General features: G+C 34.9%; 1 protein-coding gene and 1 long non-coding RNA gene across 3 annotated transcripts; one reads left to right on the plus strand and one right to left on the minus strand.

Annotated features, from left to right (window-relative positions):
- Window positions 1-11,816: 11,816 nt before the first annotated feature.
- LOC149244055 (uncharacterized) lies at window positions 11,817-14,625 on the minus strand. Of its 2 annotated transcripts, none has more exons than XR_016245818.1 (3): window positions 14,324-14,625; window positions 14,123-14,191; window positions 11,817-12,097 (listed from the first exon to the last, which is right to left on the minus strand). It is a non-coding gene; the product is annotated as an uncharacterized LOC149244055 (long non-coding RNA). The 2 variants fall into 2 exon arrangements; XR_016245819.1 differs by having other exon boundaries at window positions 14,123-14,182; window positions 14,324-14,624.
- A 2,792-nt stretch (window positions 14,626-17,417) lies between these two features.
- Window positions 17,418-18,818, plus strand: LOC149244056 (uncharacterized). The gene has a single exon (XM_089371393.1). It carries the CDS (start codon window positions 17,418-17,420, stop codon window positions 18,816-18,818), a length of 1,401 nt encoding a protein of 466 aa, XP_089227519.1.
- The last annotated feature ends 3,171 nt before the right edge of the window (window positions 18,819-21,989 follow it).

Below are 21,989 nucleotides of genomic sequence, written 5' to 3' on the forward strand. Positions count from 1 at the left end.
TTTTATAGTGGCAACTTGGGGTGGTTGTTTTTAAGATGAGTTCAAATCTAGGTGGGCATGCCATCATTGTGCATGGTGGTGCCCTATGTGGTGATAATTTTACACTATCCTCAATAGAAGCAATTAACGTGCTATGAATTGATGAGGTATCGACACCCTTTCCTAGCATTAAATAATTTTACACTATGCTCAATAGAAGCAATTAACGTGCTATGAATTGATGAGGTATCGACACCCTTTCCTAGCATTAAATGTAGGTGGGAAAGAAAACTTATTTTTGGGTAAACTTATATATGTGAAAAATTTCTACTCATTTTTATTGAAAAAATGAGTAGTGTGCCCATGGGGGAAACTCAATTGGCAATTATAATGTTATGATGTATTATGTAAATTATGAGAATCAAGGTTCAAATCCCCTAGTGGGTGTTTACCCCACAAAAGAAAGAAGAGAACTTATAGATTGTTTATCAACCTACTACAATAATTTCCATATATAAGAGCTATCATGAATAATTTAATGCTCTAGATACTCCAACATATTTTGTTGAAGTACAATCATACATGGAAGAAAAATAACTGTGTTATTTGTTAACCATAATAACACTCCACACCTATCGAGATATTTCTAAACCAAGTCAAAGCAATTTAAACATGTTGTTTAACTGAGACAATTTCTCCTCTTTACTAATGGTCAAAATAGTAATTTTGAAGTATGGATGGAGAGAACCTCCACTCAATGTTATATCTATAGTAGTCTTGGGTCCATGATTACCATCCATTTTTCTAGGGAGTCAATTTTAGTGTTTAATTCTTTATATGTGTGTGAAAGGTACATGATGAAACATTGTGTTCTTTCTTTGGTTTCCTTGACTCTTGCTTGATGCACCATCTCCATGTCATGGGATGTCACTGCTAGCCAATTGATGACAACACATAAGTCTCCATATATATCCAATTTTTTATGCCAAGCAAGCAAGCAAGCTATAGGAGGTTAGAGAATGTTGATTGTTTTGCACAATTTTTTTTGGCTTTCGGTTATGCGAAGCTTGAAGGATAATTTGGATTTATTGGGCATTAAAAAGTATACCTTATCCCCACTAGGGGTTGAGCTTCCCTATGAGACCTTATTGAGAATCCTTTTATGTGTGTACGATCATAAATTATGTTTCAAATGAATCTGTTGGGTTCTAGTTTCTATATGATTAATCATGACACCTTTTTGTATTTCAACTTATAGACATATTTATTAATATTTGCTTCTTTATTTTGGAAGATGTAATCATTCCTAGTAAGCCAAGTGGATCACATTACCTCCAATGGAAAACCTGTATATCCTCCTATACCATTTATTGTCCATTATTCTAGTGATATACTAATACCATCATTGGTCCAGTGATGGGGTTGATGGGTTTGTTTTCAAGATACAACTCATATTTCTTTCTTAAATGAAAATGGATTAGTAGATGGGAGATGGGAGATGGTTTCTTCATGTTACCCACAAAGAGGGGGGATTGGGCTTCTAAATATTTTTCCAACACCACTTGGATAGGTGTTGAGGGAACTAGTAGGGAATTGTGTTGTGCAACCCATACTTACCCTACATCTTCTCAATGATCAATTTTCTACCACAAGGATGTGTCTTCCTCCTCATGAAGTATAAATTATTTCTTTCTTAAAGTGTCTTATGTACTTGGTTCTTTGTTTCCCTTATGAGCCTTGCAGTTACCAATATTGTGCTAAAAATTAGGGGTGAATAATGGATTCAACCTTAGGATGTACCTAGCTTAAGGTATGTAGATATTTAATATGAAGGACATCTAGTAGCTACATGGGCATATTTTAATTCAATTCTTGGCCTACCTATATATCTAATCCCAATCTTACCTTGGTGTTGGTTCTAACCTTACAATATATATGATTTGTGATGCAATGAGTAGATTGTATGGGGAAAAAATTCAAACCACCACAATATTTCCTATGAGGGTCCCTAATTTAGTTTTGTTATGTTATTGGTGCAATGTATTTATTGTATAATATCTCCTTCCATAACCCTTTTTTGTTTATTAGCTTATAAGAGCCTTTAGTTTCCAATACTATAGAAAAGGTTTAGATGTTTTTGATACATCATCTCCCAATGCCATTTAGGTGTGAAAACATTTCATTTGATACAAGAGGTGTGCCATACTCCTTGTTTCGTTTCCAATGATTTTTGAAATATATTTACCTTAGATGCATTAAGAATATGCTTTGGGGGAGAGACTAGTGCAAATCTATTAGTGATTCCAATGGTTGATTCTTGGTTTTCCCGTGTTTGTGATCCATAGCAATTCTCGTATTCAATAATTATTGGTTTTTAGATGAAAAACTAGATAGGTTATTTTCTCCTAAAGTCAAAGAGAAGGGAAGGAGTGTAAGGATCATGATTAGATGAAATTGAGGGACATGTTTGAAACATATCATGGATATGGAATTGTTGATTTCCATCCCTATTAGAAGGTAGAAAATATCTATGAGTTTGGCATATACTTCAGCTTCATGAATGGTGCCATTGAAATGAGGAGTAGTTCATCAACAAACATAAGAATATGGGTAATTTCGATTTACTCATGCATCTCAGTTCGTTTGAAATTTCCTAGATGGATTTCAAATTCATTACCCTGTTAAGTCCCTTAGTAATATTGTCAAAGAGAAGGGAAAAACACAATATCCTTTATGGATTTCTAGAGACACTAGGGAGAAATTTACCATTAATGAGCATAACAATGGAGGTTGTAGAGATACAATCTTTGATCCAATAAACGAAAGGATGGATAAAACCTACTTGGGTAAGTATCAACCTAGGTAGAGGAAACTAGTGTGATTAAAGGTTTTATATAGATTGATTTTTCATATGCATGCTCTCTTTTGGTGTACTTTGATGGTATGTACGATATTGTAAGAAGTACCTAAGCATATTGGAAATTAAGCTCATATAGGAACTCTATTTGTTCTCTAGAGATATGCTTAGATACAATGGTTTTGAGATGATAAGATTTTCAAATGTTGGAAATGAATTTATAAATGTTTTTATAGAGGGAGATATGATGAAAACAATGAAAAGTGACGCGGTTGCATACCTTTTGAATGGTATCTAGGAGTTGAAATCTTGGAGAACCTATCCTTCTTGTCTTGAAGTCTTTACTATCTACAGTAGATACCAACTAAGAAAATCTTAGAAGCCTTTGAAAAATTTGACTAGAATCCCATGTAGTCTCGTAGACTCGTCACTTGTGTATTTTATGTATGATCCCATTGAGTTATGCAATTTGAATCAGTGCCACTAGGGAATTTTTTGCATCTTCATCCATTTAAGAGGGGAAACCAGTGGCCATAATTAATATTTTCCTTAAAGTTTCTCTTGTGTATTGAGTGTATAGATACTTGAAATGAGAGATCCCCACTTCACTAACAATGTCAAATTCACATAAGGTTCTCTTGTTATCTGCAATTCTCCAAATTGAGTTATATTCCTTTCAGGTAGCAACTCGTTTTTGAAATGAGGTGTTTTCCTCCCCCTCTTGTAACCATATAGCTTGGCTTTTCATGTGTTAGTGATGTTTTTCCCAAGAAAGTAGTGTATGCTTTTCTTTATCAATATATGAAAACTTGCCAATTAGAGAAAATTTCAGCCTAAAAGTGGTCTCCTAAGGAAAAAATAAGAAATTAATAAAAAATGTCATGTAGATAATTTTTTAATATTAATTTACTTTTATCTATGTTCCACAATATTTATTAGCACATGATTTAATAATTCTTAAATATATTATTTACATTTTTTTAACTTTTATAAAAAACCCTCAATATACGACACATTTATTAAAGTAATTATATATTTATTTTATAATTAAATTTAACTCTCTATATTTATATTTTGTATTTAATTCCCTATATATATATATATTTAGATTTAACTATTTTTTTGGTGTTTTTTAACGACATTGTCTATTGAGGCCACAATTTCGTTTGAAATATATTCTTGGCTGGACTCAAGTAATTTATCATTTCTGGAATACGCTTTTTTAACTATTTAACTACTTTTTAACTATTTAATTATTTTATATTCAACTATATATCCTAGGATATGTTTTTTTTAACTATTTAACTATTTATATTTAACTATGTATTTTATATTTTTGGCTAGTACTTTTTCCTTTTCTAGAATACATTTTTTTAATTATTTAACTATTTTAAATTTAACTATTATTTAACTATTTAACTAATTTATATTTAACATTTGTTTAGTTATTTAACTATTTTATATTTAACTATAACAATTTTTTTTTTTTGTGTTTTTTTGAGATATGGTTATTAATGTCAAATGAGTTTGCATATTTAGTTTTATATTTTTCATTAATATCAATATTTACATTGCATTAATAATTTTTTTGATATTCCAATTCATATGGGTAATGTAGGTAAGTAATATTAATAAAATATTTCACGAATACCCGAATTAATAATAAAATATTTCCAAATTAAACAATTTAAAATTATTTAAGACATGTACTTTTTTTTAAATTTAAAGGATCTTGATTGATTTACATATCATTACATGGAAATTATGTGAAAAATTCATAAGCATTTTTGGGTTGGAATTTCCTCTAATATGATTAGAGGAGGCCTCCTAAGGAAAAATCAAGAAATTAATAAAAAAATGGCATGTGGACAATTTTTTAATATTACCTTTTATCTATGATCCACAATATTTATTAGCAGGAGATTTAATAATATTTTTAATATTTTACTTTTATCAAAATCCGTGAATATATGACACTTCTATTACAATAACTGTCTATGTATATTTTATATTTAAATTTAACTGTCTATATTTATATTTTATATTTGATTGTCTATATGTATTTTATATTTAACTATTTTTTTTTGGTATTTTTTAAAGGACATGTTCACCCATAATATATTTTTTGGCCAAAATTTGGTAATTTTATATTTAAATTTAACTATCTATATTTATATTTTATATTTAATTGTCTATATGTATTTTATATTTAACTATTTTTATTGATGTTTTTTAAGGACATTTTCGCCCATAATATATTTTTTGGCCAAAATTTGGTAATTTGTCATTTATCGAATATGGTTTTTTTAATTACTTAACTATATTTAACTATTTGTTTATTTTATATTTAATTATATAGTCTATATTTTTGGCCAAATCTAGTGATTTGCCTTTTTGGAATACATTGTTTTAACTATTTTATATTTAACTATGCATTTTATATTTTTGGCCAAATTCCATTTATTTTTCCTTTCTGGAATATTTTATTTAACTATAAATATAATTTATTTTTAAATATTTAATTATTTTATGTTTTATATTTTATCTTTAACTACTTTTTAACTATTTTGTTATAATTATATTTTATTCTTAACTATTTTATATTTAGCTATAACGATCTATATCTATATTTTATATTTAACTATTTTTTTTTTTTTTTTTGGCATGGTTATTAATGTCAAATGGGCCTACATTTTTAATTTATATATATTTTTTCTCTAATATCATGATTTACACTGCATTAATAACTTTTTCGATATTCTAATTCATATGGGTAAGGTAGGTAAATAACATTAATAAAATATTTCAAAAATACCCAAATTAATAATAATATTTTCACGGATACCCAAATTAAACAATTTAAAATTATTTAGGACATGTACCTCTTTTTAAATTTAAAGGATTTTGATTGGTTTACATATTATGACATGGAAATTACGTGAAAATTTCATGGGCATTTTCAGTCATGAGGAGATGGTGAATCTTTGTGTTTATTTCATTAAATTTGTTGAATATGATTTGCTAGCACATATTGTTGTTATTCCATTATTTTCTTTGTGTATGCGAGTTGTGTTGAATGAAAAGAAATGAATGCTTATGTTGTGGTTGGGAAATTAGATTGAATTCCCTGTGATGCTAAGAAGTGCACTAAGATGCATGTTCTCTGTGTATTTTACTAGGAAATTTAATGGCCCGAGTTTTATATTCATCCCAACAAATTCTGGGAGTAAGATGTTTCTGTATTTGAACAAAGTTTAGTTGATCTTTGAATGTGTTGAATTCATGGATTCCATGGCCATGGTACGATAGAAGGGAATTGAAAGATTTTTATATCTTCATCCTCGATCCCATTGAAGGACTTCAATAGGTAGTTGATTTGTGAAGGCTTCGAGCCTGTGTAAAACTAGGAAGAAATATAAAAAAAACATTTTATGTAAAAAGCCTTGAAAATAGGTAGATAATCGCCTATGGCACCTGTGAGGTAGGGGGTCGAGTTAGTCGGCCAAGGCGGACAGGTCAGGACTGGAAGTAAATCAGACCTCTGGACTAGTCGAGTGGGATTCTCTAGTTGGGGTCAGGTTGCTTGGGCCTGGGTGCAGGTCAAGTTGGTAGCTTAGTCAAGCTCGTTAACTAGTCAACCAAGTCAGGGTTGGGCCTCCGGCCAATGTCACACCTTATGTTTTTGACGAAATGGGTCGACTACCGACTGTACTCAAGTGTGATTGTTCCATGTGGTTCCATCCACATGACATAACAACCACATAAGCGCCATGTAAGATGCCACGTAGGTGACACGTAGGGGCCACTACTGATGGGACAAGTTTAATGGACCTAAGTTTAAATGGCTATATCTTTTGATCCACAAGTCGGATCAGGGAAAAACTTACATAATTGGAAAAGTCTTGATGAGACGAACACTATGGTATCATTTGTTTCTAGTTTTAAGGTAGTTGAAAAATGAGGAACAACTTTCTAAAGACTACATTGGAACTATGGTAATCCAGAAAAATGCATTGGATCAATACATTTATCCCATTAACTCTAACGCCTCTTAATGGATAAATGTATTCTTTACAACACCTAACTTGTTTCCATTTGCAACACATGATTGTCTTGATCAAGAATGTCTATGTCTAGTTCAACTTGAAATTTTCATCATACTTCTATGATGTTGACATCCATATAAAGAAACAACCATCCATTGGAATGCATTGGTAACCTAAAAAACCATCCATGGGAATGCATTGGTAACCTAAAAAACCATCCATGGGAATGCATTGGCAACCAGTTGTTGCAAGCAGCTAGTCTAATAGGATGCCCTTTGTATACATGGTTCATTTAACCATTCTTCTATCAATGTCTTCTTTCCTACACCTATACTTGTAACTCCCCCTACATCACCATTATTTCGGGTTTCCATTGGTTTACCCATAACCACACCCTAAAATTACACCTTTGGGTTTTATGTGGATGAACCTCAATCATCACACCATAAGTGGTTTCTATTTACAGCAATAATCACATCAACATGAAGTGGTTTCAATCGACCATGAACCATACACTGCATTAATGGTTTCAGGATGACCACAAACCTTCACATCAAGTGATTTTTGCTAACCATAAACTATACACTACATCAATGTGGTTTTTAGATTACCTCAAACTTTATGGGAATACATTTGCCTCATCAAACTCACATTTGATTTAGGTACATACAATTCTCATACTTCACGCATAGATATACTTGGTACATACTCAAACACGATAACATAGACTTGTTTACAAGTACAATGTGTAACTCTCACAACTCACATCCTTTCAACTTTGATTTTCCATCATCATTTATTTTCCTTTTTCGTCATATTCATTATTGTTGAAATATTTTCATGTCCACTATCACTAACTTTTCTTCTTTGTTGCATCTAGGATCCTATCAATGTTTTCACTTGGGCTTCCTTTATCATTGAAATTTCTTCTCCATATTTTTTTACCTACACAAAATTGTTTATTCCATGAACTTTTTACTTATTCCTGCAACTATTTATCACTGATGTGGATATAAAAATAAATAGCTTTACGAGATACATAGGTGCCATCCACTATACTCACTAGTTTTCTAAGGTTTTTCTTCCATTGTTCATCAACATGTTAAACTTAGTCCCAACATTACTCACTTGCTAAGAATATTCTATTTGACATTCCCCACTTTAATTCCACATCAAGCTTATATACAAGTCTACTTGCCACCCTTATAACTATCCAAGTGATTGATTCCACAACTTGAAGTCCCATCCTCTTTATACATAAGAGGATACACGCTACATGATCACATGTGCTATCACACAAATACATGTAGGCTTGACTCAATAGGGATTAACAAACACCTGGGAATTTAACTTGTACAACTAGGACCAAAATTTTTGGGAGGTCAAGTTCAATTGATCATGCATCCCCTGCACAATTACATCACATAAGCCCATCTCTTTCCCAAAGATTTGACTCACTTGAATATACCTTTACAAAATGGCTTTTGGTTTACCATGAACCATTATGACTTAAAAAAATGGCAACTTCTCCTTACTAATTTTTGGAGGACTAAATGACTCATGAACCTTGGAATACTTGACCTTATATAATATTTTTAGCATAAAAGTAACTATTTTCCATTTTTGTGCTTCTATCCAATCATAATGTACCTAAATGTGACACTTTGATATTTTCATGTTCCAACACTAGCTTGTACATGCCCTTTTCTACTACAATGATTGCAATATTGTTACAACTTCTACACTTGATCTATTGCATTGGTACTAGTAGATGATTCACTTGTTATCAGTGTCTTTGCTTTCAAAAACTTGATAACATCATTAGTTCTTTAACTTCATAGCCAAGACCTTCATTTCTTTGCCTTACATGTATCTAAATGGTTTTCTCAATACCTTCACCATTTATGCCTAAACCTTTCCCATCAAAATCCATTTTGTACAAAAGCTTAAAACCAATTCCTTTTGTGTTATTTTCAAAATACCATATTTCACCATCTTCACTAAGAAATTCAAATTTAGAAATATCACCATGATCATCATTATGTGCCTAAACATGATATAGGCACATAAACATTATTATATTCAATCAAATGACAAGTGTCACAAAGACTATCAATCTTTTGAATCAAGTTACTTGTATCACAAATTTGATCACACTTTACTTTCTCTTGTTTTAAGAGTTGTACATCATTTTCAATTTTTCTAACAACACATTTTCCTTGCTAATAGCTCTCGTTGCAACGATTCTACCAATTTACCCCTTTGAACTTGAATTTTGAAAATATTAACTACCCATTGATTCATTGATTCCAACCTTTCCTCTAATACATTGATGTGTTGTGTAGTGAGATTAACAAATTCATGATAATGTTTATTATCTCGTGATCTTAGCTCTGCTACATAGGCATCATTTTGCATGTATAACTTCTCCATTTTTTGCAAAGCATCATTAAGATTTTGGTGTAGTAAGTCGATTTCATGATTATCATTTTGAAGTATTTCCCCTCCTTTACCCATTTTAAAAGAATTCACTTTTTAAGAATAAACATAACAAATAGCGTCAAGTAATTGAGATTCACTAAAGTGTTCTTACCTTCTAGTTTGAATCTCCACAATTGTTTATCTCATTCAAGTTGGACGTACTGGAACCATTTCCACACCTTGTCTTCTTTGAGGGATCTTCAAAGGAAATAAATGTTGTGGCACCTCAAGCTCCTTTGGCCATATCAACTCAACTCCTACAATTAACTTCCCTAGCTAAAAATGACCAAAGAAATATAAAATGCAATCAAAGCACCTCAATCCTCAATCAAAATCACCTCAATCCCCAATCAAAATCACCCCAAAATCACTAGATCCGCTAAACAATTCCTAGCTATAAATCCTTAGAACAATGATCAAATTCATAAAAATGTATTCGCACTCCAACGTCATATTTCATTTCATAGAAGACTGGTTAATTTCTGATAGAAGTGGTTATGCGTCTAGCAAAATAGCCCACCCAATATATTTTTTTGTAGGTCATTTTGTTGGTTTGGACATAAAGCTTCCCATGTGAATCATGACATTGTCAATGTCTTAGACATCCCACTTTCTAACCCCATTCTTTACCTTGCAAATCTGATACAATTATCTCTCCTACATTCACCACATGCTTAAAAGAGACATTGATATCATGATAAGTGACACAAAGTTAAATGTTGTGCCTAGACTAGTCCTTTTGAGCAATATGCACTCCAACCATTATTTCCATCTTGTGCTGCTCTATAGTTGTCTTCATCCCTATGATAAATTATCACTCGATCCCCATGCCTAACCCAAAATTGAAACCTTGAATCTCATGGGGAAACTACCCCACATGTTGCTAGATTGATTCTCCAAAATATATGTCAATTTATTTTTGGGTTTCTCTCAAATCTCAAATCTAGTGCCCATGCTTCCACCAGTGATATGTAGCCTGCAACATCGATTTGGATGTATTCATACAAATCATGTTTTGACAAGAGATGTCACACAAAACTCTTTCAAGGGTAGCTCCTTCCTGAACATTGGTTAATAGGTCTCCATTTCTATTTTACAACACACGCCTCAGACCTGAGATCTCACATGTTCTTGATTCAAAACTTGAACAACACACTCTATCTCACTAAACCTCAAGCGGCTACTTCCCTTTGCTTTGATACCAAAATAGAAAAGCAAAAACAACATAGAGAGATGACAATATTGCCTCACTAACAAATTTTATTAATTGCAACTCAACTTACACTCAGAACACATAACAGAGTCTCATTTTATAGTAATGGGATTGATCACTAATAATCACAACAACCTTGATGATAGAGTCTCATTTCATAGTAATGGAATTGATCACTGGATAATCACAACAACCTTGAAGATAATGATGGTGACGGAACTCCAACTCACTCCTACATTGTAAAATAACAATTTTCTAGAAGACCACATTGAAACTATAATAACTTAGAAAAATACATAGGAACACTACATTTCTCGCATTAACTTTAACACTAATACCATGTTAAAATTCACAAACAAAAACATGAAGAAAACCAACTAGAAACTCATAAAACCATACACTCCTTTTTCATCATTAATTAAATTTTACAATAAACCAAAAAATTCTAAAATTCTAAACTAAACCCTTTTAAAAATATCCGAGAACAACAATTTTTTCTTTCTTAAAATATCATGAACTAAAAACTTCTTAAAAATAAATTTATATTTTAAACTACCTAATTTCTTGATTAACCTAAAGAAATTATTTTTAATATTTCATTATTAATAATGTATTCAATTTTTTAAAAATCGTTACTGTTAACCGTTTATAATCTTTACAATTTTCTTCTCGTGCTCTTTAAGAATGGACATGAGCCATGTTCCATGTTTGTTTAAAAATGCTCTTAAGCCACATGTTCCATCTTCGTATTTTTAAGTGGTGGGATGAAAGAAGACAGCTTCTTTCATCCTTTTGGGTTAGAGGCCTATGCAGTTTCACTGCAGTATTTTCCATCAAATTATGATTTAAGTATTGATATTAAAATTATTTAAAAATAAAATAAAAGAAAATAATAAATATAAATCTCTTACGATAACGTGGCCAATATAATTTTTCATATTATTTTATATTTTAAAATTGAAATAAAAATCCACCCAAAGTTTCAAAGCAGCTGGATTTTGACCACCTTACTTTTGTCTGTTACAAGATCTCTTTCTGTACACTTTTGCTGAAGATTCGCATAACATTTCATCTCAGTTCGAAACCATAATTTATGTTTAAGCAATAGTGTCTCGATCTGTATTATTCAGATCTTATATTTAGGTATAATTTGCACACAAAAGGACATATTTAATAATAAAAATATTAAAATGGTTACAATCTATGCATAGTTCCTTGTTTTGGCAAATGCATAATTGAATATCATGAAAATTACTCCATATTTGATAGAATACTTGAGAGCCCTTGAAATCCAGTTCAATTTGGCAAATGTTTTATATACTATTATTAAGACAATTCCATGTTTGATAACATGGTCTAGACCAGTTCCTTCTGGCCAAAAAGGAAACGAAAAAATATTAGCTGCTAAGTGTGTGGGTTCATCTGAATTCCATCCAACTCTTCTAAAAACTTCCGGATCGTCCTTGTGAAATCATCCTCTGCAGCTATCTTTGTTTCTGGCTCTACATCCGATGTAGGGTTCTGCACAAACAAGGTATTAGTATATACATAATGAAAATTTTAATCACAAACTATAACCATTGAAAACCATACTAATGTTAAAATGACAGAATTTAGGCACTCAAACAGTCTCCTCTTCTTTGATCAGAAGGTTTATCAGAAAGTGTATGTTTGATACAACTCTGAAATGTTGGTTTTAATAAAGTGTAATAAACACATGCAATAGTAAAGCATAACAAACGTATGCAAACAAATATGAAGTAAAGAACTCAAGGATCAAGAAATTTTGAAGAAGAAAAATCTATTAAATTATGCCATTTTCCTTATGTTTCAGCGAGTGTACAAATGGTCTTTTATATCCATTTTCCTAGAAAAAACTATTAAATTATACCATTTTCCTATCTTTCATTTAGTTTACAAATCATCCTTTATAACTACTTATTTATTTTCATCTTTTTAACTGTCTATTTTCATCTTTAACTTCTTTCATTTCTCATATCACTACAAGTAAGAGTTATTTCTTCATTAAATATAATTCATAAATAACTAAAACATTATGGTAAATTATACAGATTCATACCTTTCACCCATGGGGTTATCAGCTTCTGAAACAGAAAATTAATCTTTGAAAAAAAACAATGACAAAGCAGAATGAGCCTTCTTGATATGAGCATGCAAAGAAAGCTCAAAGTTGTGATTCAAATGAGGGTGATTGAAAGCTGAGAATAGATTACTAACTGGAACAGGCTTCAAATCCCATAATGGAAAATAGTTTTAGTGTCGTGGATTATAGGAACAATGGAGAGTTGTGAAAGTTTCAAGTCCTTTCATGTTCAAGAAGACGTCCCATTAATAGGGTGAGAGATAACCATTTCTTAAAAAGGGAAATACATTAAAATTGTGCAGATTGATTTTCACCCATTGAAGAAGACTTTCTATGGCCTCAAATCTTTTTAACATCCTCAAGGCCTAAATTAGTTCCTCACATCCTTCTTAAATGTCGGACCAGCCCTGATTATTAATTACCAAGCAAGCCTGCCAGGCCAGTCCAATATAGGTGGCATGGCCCCCCAAAAAAACTAACCCTGGTATCATGCAGATCCAACTCTACACCACCTTTCATCTCTGCATTTCTTAGACTGGCTGTGGGCTAGTCAATGGTTGTTTTGCTTTACAATTGGGACTAACTCTGTGACAAAAAAATCCTTAGATCTAGAAGAAAAGAAGGAAAACGGAGATATAGAAAGAAGTTTAAATCTTTATGCAAAATTTTTAGATCAAGCAAGAAGGAAAAGGGAGATCCAAAAAGCAGGTCTATTCTGTAGTGTTATAGGACCTGCCAAATTGGAGGGGAATAGTCTCAGTTTTAGACATTTTAAGATATACAATTTTCCTTGTTGTTGCTGGGTCTCAAAGTTTTGTTTATAATATACAATTTGAGGGCCTAATTTAAGTGAGTGCTAGCAGGAAAATTTTTAGATCAAGAAGGAAAAGGGAGATCCAGAAAGCAGGTCCATCTGTGTTGTTATAGGATCTGCCAAATTGAAGAGGATCAATCTGGGTTTCAAATTTTTGTTTATAATATATAATTTGAAGGTTTAATTTATTTCATTGATAGCAGAAACTTATGATATGGCAAAAACAACATTTTAAAGACATTCTTTTTATATGATTTATCAAGAAGTAAGAGCCCATATAAATCTATATCAATATTAATCATTCAACATGTTCAGCTTCTATCTAGCTGGTTTTGAACCTATGACTTCCAAGATTCAACATGTAGAGTCTTTATGTAGCTAATGATTTTCAAGATTCCACATGTAAAACCTAAATGTCTCTGATTTTAAACCTATGACTTCCAAAATTCTTAACCATTAAACCTATTCAAACTACACATGTTCAATTCAATTCAATTCAATTCAAACCTCTAGGCATAATGACTCTTGTTCTACAAGCAAGATACATCAAGTTGCTATCTCACTGAATTTTGGCCTTCTATTATCATCACAATAAACAAAAATATATATGCAATAAATATATACATACCCTTCTGCAAAGTCGTTTCTGGGGCGGCTGCCTGATTCGCGATTCCAGCATCCCCATCAGCTCATCGAACCGAAACGTCACAAGATCGAAACCCAATCAGTCCGCTTGACTCATCTTAGTGAAAAATAGATGAAAAATACCTGGGAAAGAATTCGAGAAGACGAAAACGCACACAATGAAGTGACAGTGCACATAGCATACCTGCTCAATTATTTTCTCGTATTTTCTGAAACACTGATGTTGCCTTCTGTCGTCCTCCCCAGACATGGAATCTACAGGGACCTCCCACTAACTAATCAACTTGAAACCTTGCAGCGTGACAAAATCTCTCCAAATTTAAATCTGGGTATCACAGTCTGAAATGCAACCTTAGGGTTTATGGGCGTTTTTTGGTTGAAGATATTGATTCTGTAAGCACGCATGCATTCGGCACTGATGAAAAGCCAGATGCCTCTGGAAGTGGATTTATGAATGAAAGATACGTTACATTATGAGGTGGGGGTGGAAAAGAAATGGAAGGGGTGGTATACCGCCGCCTCTGCGCAAGAAAACGTTATTCACGATCATGACGCCGAAAGGTTACGTAAATCACGGTTCCGTTTCTTTGAATTAAATAAAGTGTTTACGTTATATGGTCCAACGGGCGATGGTAAGGCTTGATATTGGGTCAAAGTTCGTTTAAGTTGAATTTTATGGAAATATTTTGGCAGTTGTGTATAATGTGATTTTTTGGAATTTTTTCGGGTGGGTTTTTCCGCTCAAAATTTGGTAGTAATTTATTGGAATCGCAAGTTTGATCGCTAGTTTCTGCACAATCAAAGCATCACAGGGGTTTTTCAGGGTGTTGAATCCAAATATGCAGTTAAAAAACCATTTTAACTGCAACAAATCAAGATTTAACCTCAATTTCTTCTACCGAATTCCGTCACCGGAATCTCCAAAAAGTCGCATTATAAACAACTCCAATATTTTGTAATTTGATAAATAAGACTAAATTGTTTCATATTATTTGAGTTTTTTAAATTTCAAAAGCGAAATCAATTGCTTGATGTGTTTTTTAAATTTCAAAAGCGAAATCAATTGCTTGATGTGATTTTTATTTGTCAATTTTTAAAAATATTTTTATAATTGTGTTTTGGAATTTTTTTGATTAGTCACACTAAAATTTATGGTGAATAGTGTAGCTCATTTTCACTATGGAGATTTGATCAAGGGCTTCTCAGATTTAGTATCAATTAAATTAATGTATTTTTTAATGTGTATTTTGTATTTCTTATTTATTTATTGTCAGAAGTAATGTTTTTATGTGTATGATATGATTTATAGGGTGTTATTGTGAGTCTCTAAATATTATTTAGAAATGATTGTTTCTTATGTCTGAGTTATAGTTATAGTTGTGTCATTTTCAAGTCATAAATCTACTTTTTTAGAATCTAATTTCGTCAAAATCTGTAATCTTATATATTTATAATTATTATAATGAATAAAAATATCAAGTAATTTATCTATCATAATATACTCTTTTTATTTTTCTCACATTTATCTCTTAACCTAAAATCAGATTTCATATATCTAAGTTAAAAATTAACCACATAAACATAAAAAATTTGATGCGAGTAATTAAAAATAACCCAAAAAAATATTTTTCCAAAAAACACAAAAACCCCTTAAAAAAACATAAAAAATATAATAAAAACGATTAGTTTAACATTATTTTTGTCGATCAAATTTTAAAATATTTTTAATATCTATAATTTTAATATCAATAATCAATTAAACGTGAAGTTTTTTCTAAACCATTTATATTGGTCAAAGGTTCATCTTGAATAAACTTTCAAATGTGATCAAATTTCTGCAATAAAGCTTTTGTATTTAGGTAAGTGTGATCAAAGTTTTACGATTTTTTTTTTTTTGTAAACTGAGGTAAGATTCTATTAATATAACCGAAAACAGACTATATACAGAGGATTAAAACGACACCACCTGCCCAGAAGGGAAACCAGGTGGGCTTCGAAAATATATGACACCCATCCAAAAGAAATAAGTTGCCAGTTTGTCAAATCTGATATCAAAACTGCCTAATCTACCTATGGATATACTATGCCTAGCTATAACTGAAAGCAAAGGAACTGAAAACGATATCATATAAACAGAAACAGTCACGCATAACCTCCAGGTTCTACGGCTTCATAGCATCAGCGGGCTGGGCCTCAGGTTCGGCCTTAACCATCCCATTGTCCCTAAGCAACTGGAATAGCTGATCCATTCGTCTGTCCTGCATCATAAGAGTCATGTGAATATTCTTCATTTCCTTTTTGAGGTTGGCGTGGGCTATATCCAACATTTCTGCTGATACTTGCTCCATAGCCCGTGCCAGAAGACGCTTGAGTCCCCAATACACATGCAATGATTGCTTATATAGCGACATACGCCCGCGAGTATGACTCGGATCAGGGAGATAAGTCTCCCAATCAAACATTTCAGGGTCGGACTGATCCTACAAGGCCTGCTCTTCAAGGTGGTCGATGATACTGCGAACATGTGGGATTGTCCTCAAAATCATGAGCAATCGGCGCAGGAAGGTTCACCGAATACACAATCAATGGGGCCCAAGGATTTACCACAGGATGGAAATAGATCCCATACCGGGTCAGCTAGAGCTGTCTCTGACTTCCAAGAAGTACAGAGGAAACGAAGGCCTACAGGAGCTCTTAAAATCCCGAATCCAGCAGGTAACCTAATCCCTGCAAGTCCCAATCCATATACTCTTCTCCAAACGCAGGGGGACGAAGGCTCTCATGGGGTTGCTATCAATCATCCTGTTCAGGAGCAGGAGATGCCCCTGACGGCACCGATGGAAATTATCAAGGATGGCAAGCGGAAAAGTAGAAGCCCCAGTCGAGGACCTGAAGGGGAGGCTGCAGGTAGAGATGATCAACTTACTGCTTCAGTTCCCAAGATGCCGGAAGCATTGACAGCAGTGGGTATTGACGAAGAACTCATCATGGAAAAATTACTTATTGAATGGAAAAAACTGGATGAAAGGTTTATTCCCGAGCATGAGAAACAATTGTTCAAAGAAACTTTTCAGCGATATAAGGAAAAGACGGCTGGTAGCTCAGAATCACGCCAGCCAAATGAAGCTCCGGAAGGGGATAGTCAGGGGAAGCTTGGTCGGAAAAAAGGGCGACGTTCGCTGAATGACTCTATACAGGTAGTGGGTGAGAATTTGGTAAACTCTGGCAAGGTGATCCCGCTCACAGAGGTATTCCTCCCTAATTCCCGTAAGTTTTAAATGATAGTTTTAAGCTGGAATATCCGAGGACTTAACAGTCATGGGAAGCAGCGGTATTTGAAGGAACGGGTCAAAAAAGAAAAACCAAGTATCCTGGTTATCCAGGAAACAAAAATGGAAAGTCAGCAGTTGGAAGCTATTGTACAGAAAATGCAAATTGGGTATGAGGTTATGGCGCTCGATGCTGTAGCCACAGCAGGGGGATTGGCGATTATGTGGAATCCGGAGGAGGTAATTTTTGAGCATTGGTATTCCTGTCCTAGAATTCTTTCCGGGAGGTTTCGTCTAGTTGGGATGGGCGACCGAATTTTGTTCACAGGGGTATATGGGCCTCATAATCATCGTGATAAGCAAGCTTTTTTACGGCATCTTCATACTATGTGGCATCTCCTTCCACACATCCCATGGATAATTGGGGGGGATTTCAATCTCATTCGGCATCTAGGGGAGAAGCGAGGTGGTGTAAGAAGAGAGGATGCACTTATGGAGGAGTTTAATGACATGATCAATGACCTACGCTTAGTCGATATACCTACCACCAATGGCGAACATACGTGGAACAATCGGCGGGGAGGACAGAGTCAAATCGCCTCTCGCTTGGATCGTTTCTTGGTATCAGAGCACATACTTAATCGAGATGTTTTCGTAGAGGCTACAATTCTTCCTACCATTGGCTCAGATCATTGGCCAATTCGATTGGAGATAGATATTAAGAGAACAAAAGGACTGAAGCCTTTTCGCTTCGAATCCTTTTGGTTACGGGATCCTCAATTTGTACAGAAGATGGAGGCCTGGTGGAGCCAGTGCACTTGTCACGGAAAAGGGCGGATGCATACAGTTCAGCTTAAGCTTAGGGAGCTTAAACAGCGAATCAAAGATTGGAATCGAAAAGACTTTGGCAATATTTTGGAAGCTAAGCAACAGCTGGAAGGTAAACTGGAGACCCTACAGCAAAAAATAATTTTATATGGCAGAGATGAGGCAACCAGTAGAGAGGAGGGCAGTCTAATCAGTCAATTAGAGGAACGACGTAAACAGGAGGAGATTTTATGGCGCCAGAAATCTAGAGTCCGATGGCTCAGAGATGGTGAGAGAAATACAAAATTTTTTCATCAGGCCATGGTTCAACATCGCCAGCGGAATCAGATTTTCTCTATTAAGAATGAAGCGGGTGATAGAGTGGTGGACCAGAAGGACATTGAGACAACCTTACCTCTCAACCAGGCTGATGGCTCCCTACCCTGGTCGAATGCAACTTCAATCGACCACCCTCGACAAACTGGCAAAATCCCCTCGCAAGCATGCAGTAATAAAGGAGCCCAGCACGACGATCTCCCGGTTCGTTTGATCATTAATACCCAGCTCAAGGTAGAGTTACACGTCGCAACCCACCACCCTTGATGTGATAGCCCGCACAGCAGAGTGATGCCACCACCGTCCCTCCTCTGGACACGCCCGGACTGCCGCCTGGGGATTGGAAATTCGTTAGATAGCTGCATTAAACCAGTCTGCCAACTGGGAATGTTAGCAGGACCAGACCGCCGCCAAATGATTACAGGTACTATCGCCCATATTCGCCACCACAGCATAAGATCATTGCCCGATAACCCCCTCAGCCCCCCATAGATCCAACGCACCCTCCTCATGACACCAGGTCTACTCCAAAGTTTCACTTCCGCGCGCCTCATCATAATCATGCCGAATGATAGTGGCCAACGCAGCCCATTGTGGGTCAGCCTGAAATCCTCCCCAGCCTCCATCCAACACCCGATTGGGTGCTCCTGTTGCCCAATTTGCTAAATGATCGGCCACTTGATTGCCACGCCGTAGGACATGACAGAAGGTGACATACTCAAGCTGTCTCAACTGCACTTCTATATCTTGGACAATAGCCGCTATCCGCCAACTTTTAGTGACTTGTTCCCATGTTTTACCATTCTGCAACTTCCGAAGCATCTCGATAACCAGTTGGGAATCACCCTCAATAACGAGGTTGCGATATCCATTCCTGAAGGCGATTCGGATGCCATGGAAGACACTCCAAAGCTCTGCCTCATTATTAGACATCTCGCCGCCCCATTCGACGTAGATCCAACGCGGGCGCCCTTGTCCATCACGAAAAATTCCACCCCAACCAGCCTCTCCAGGATTACCCTTTGAGGCACCATCAAAGGATAATTTAATCTGATTTTCACCTGGGAAGCGAAAGAAATTTGGACTCGTCGCAATATATCGCTGACTCCTGACCAAGTTGGGATACAGCATCGAAGAGTCAATATTCAACTTAATTAAAATTCTCTGCTCTGCCCTCGCCACTTTCCAATCTTCCTCCCCCCAAGATTCAGATAGAACAGTTTCTTTAAGTGAACGACAAACTCCCTCCCATACTGTAGCCTCACAGCAACTACGAGCCTTGAAAATTCGGCGGTTACGTTCTTTCCAGAGCTCCCAAATGACAAAACCCAGCGATAAACTCCACAGTCTCCTGACAATTTTGCTATGAAACTGCCCCACTCCCCATTGAAGGATGGTACCGCGAAGATTATGAGGATCTCTGCGCGAAGAGCCGAAGAGGGCACGAATTTCCTCCCAGAGACTTTGACTATACCTACACTGATTGAGCAAATGTTCTTGGGTCTCAAATGCCTCATTACATAACGAGCAGCGGGATGGTCCAATCATACCCCGTTTCTGTAGGTTATCCCAAGTCAAAATCCTACCTTTACACACAAGCCAGGCAAAAGTGGTAACTTTAGGCCACCATTTAGCATCCCATATCTTTTTCCATATCAGGGGGTCTGCAATTCGATCGTCCTGTGTGAGCCAGAAATACGCTTCTTTAACTGTAAACATGCCTTTCATGGCCTTTCCCCAACGTAGGATATCATTACCAGTACGTACCTTAATTTTCCGCAACTCTAATTCCCTGGTGAACCGTTGATGCAGCTCCGGAGCAATGCCCCTCTGCCAATCAGTAGGACTCTTCCAGACTCTCCAGACGGCATTCTCGTCGGCCGGTCGCCAAAAATCCTTGACATAGTGTAGTCCTGCCCTCTGTGCCCCAGCTTGAAGGTCATGGAAGAGTGGATGTATCCCCAACTTATCCTGTTGCTGCCAACCGTCCATCCAGAACCGAGCTATATCACCTTCTCTAATTTCCCAAAACGCATAGTCCCTCACCAGATCCTTGTTAGCTCTTGCGAGTTCCCAGATGTGCGACCCTGCTGGCGTGAGCTGCACCCGAAGACGACCATCGACTGATCGTGGCATATTATATTTGTGAGTCCATATTTGCTTCCAAAGATCCAAACCCCCCTGCACCCATCGCCACCACAACTTGGCACCGAAAACCTTATTAATAAGCTCTGGATCCCGAATACCCAGGCCTCCCTCATTTTTCCTCTGAATGACATGCTGCCACGACACCAAAGCCCATTTTCGTTGCTGCTGTGGTAAAGTTTTACGAAATTTATTGTGTCCTTGGAGCACATTATAATAATCTTGCCACGCTATTTTCTGTGTTCTATGTTGGGATTAGATTGTGGATTTAGGGCTTTGCATGGTTTTGGTGTCTTTGATCTTTGATTTTTGTGGTGGTGTGGTGGGTTGATTGGTTAAATGTAATGTGATGTTTCGTTTAATTAATCGTGGATTCATGTTGATTTATGTTATAAGATTTAATTATTTTTGTACGGTATTATTTTTATTATTAAATATTTATAGTATTTGTTTATTTTTTTAATTTTGTATTTTGTTGTATTTATGGTTACTTAGATATTTGTATGGAATTATTAGGTTTATTAGGTTTATAGATTTAGATATTTATATGGAATTATTAGGTTTACAGATTTATTTTGTTGGGTGTTTGTGGTTTGTTTTTTATTTTTCACTTTTTTAATAGGGTTTTTAGAGCATTTGTTTAATCAAGGTATCCAGGAACTAGTAACTCAACCCACATCTATAAGCAACGTGAGAACCAATCAAAAAAGAAAATAAAATACACCCTCAATGCCATAGTTATCCAGGACATGGCAATGCTAAGCAAATCAACCGTTAATCCAACATTTTTCCATGCCAATGACATATCATAATCAAGAAACCACATGCATATGCCATGCATGCAAAAACTAGTAAGGAAATCATACATGCAGCTTGATACCTACAAGTAAAACCCATTGTAGTTGTTGATTCCTGTTGGAAATAATACTGTGAGGGGGGGTGAGGGGGAGTGAATTAGTATTATCAAATCAAACACTTTTTAATTTCCATACTCAGATTTATATACGCTACTTCAGTGAAAGGCAACCGCGTGTATACGCAACTGTGTGTAATGCAACAAGCGTATATCCAGTAAACTTATGATTCAGTTAATTGATCCTTAATGAGTGCATCAGAACATTGTTAACTATATGAACAGTAAACAGGAGCAGTAAAACAGAACAGATCATCACACATAAGCAACACACATGAACACCAAGATGTAAGGTGGAAACCTAATGTGGGTGAAAACCACTTGTTGCAATTCATCTCTATCTTCCTTTAATAAGAAACTTCTTTTTACAATGGTTATGT

The sequence above is a fragment of the Pinus tabuliformis genome, chromosome 8 (genome assembly GCF_031772625.1).
Source record: "Pinus tabuliformis cultivar Carrire ecotype Pingquan chromosome 8, CPIR1, whole genome shotgun sequence".
Taxonomy (NCBI): Eukaryota; Viridiplantae; Streptophyta; class Pinopsida; order Pinales; family Pinaceae; genus Pinus; species Pinus tabuliformis.

Excerpts from the sequence above, each read along its gene's own strand:
- LOC149244056 (XM_089371393.1), top strand. The coding sequence starts at position 17,418 with ATGATAGTTTTAAGCTGGAATATCCGAGGACTTAACAGTCATGGGAAG.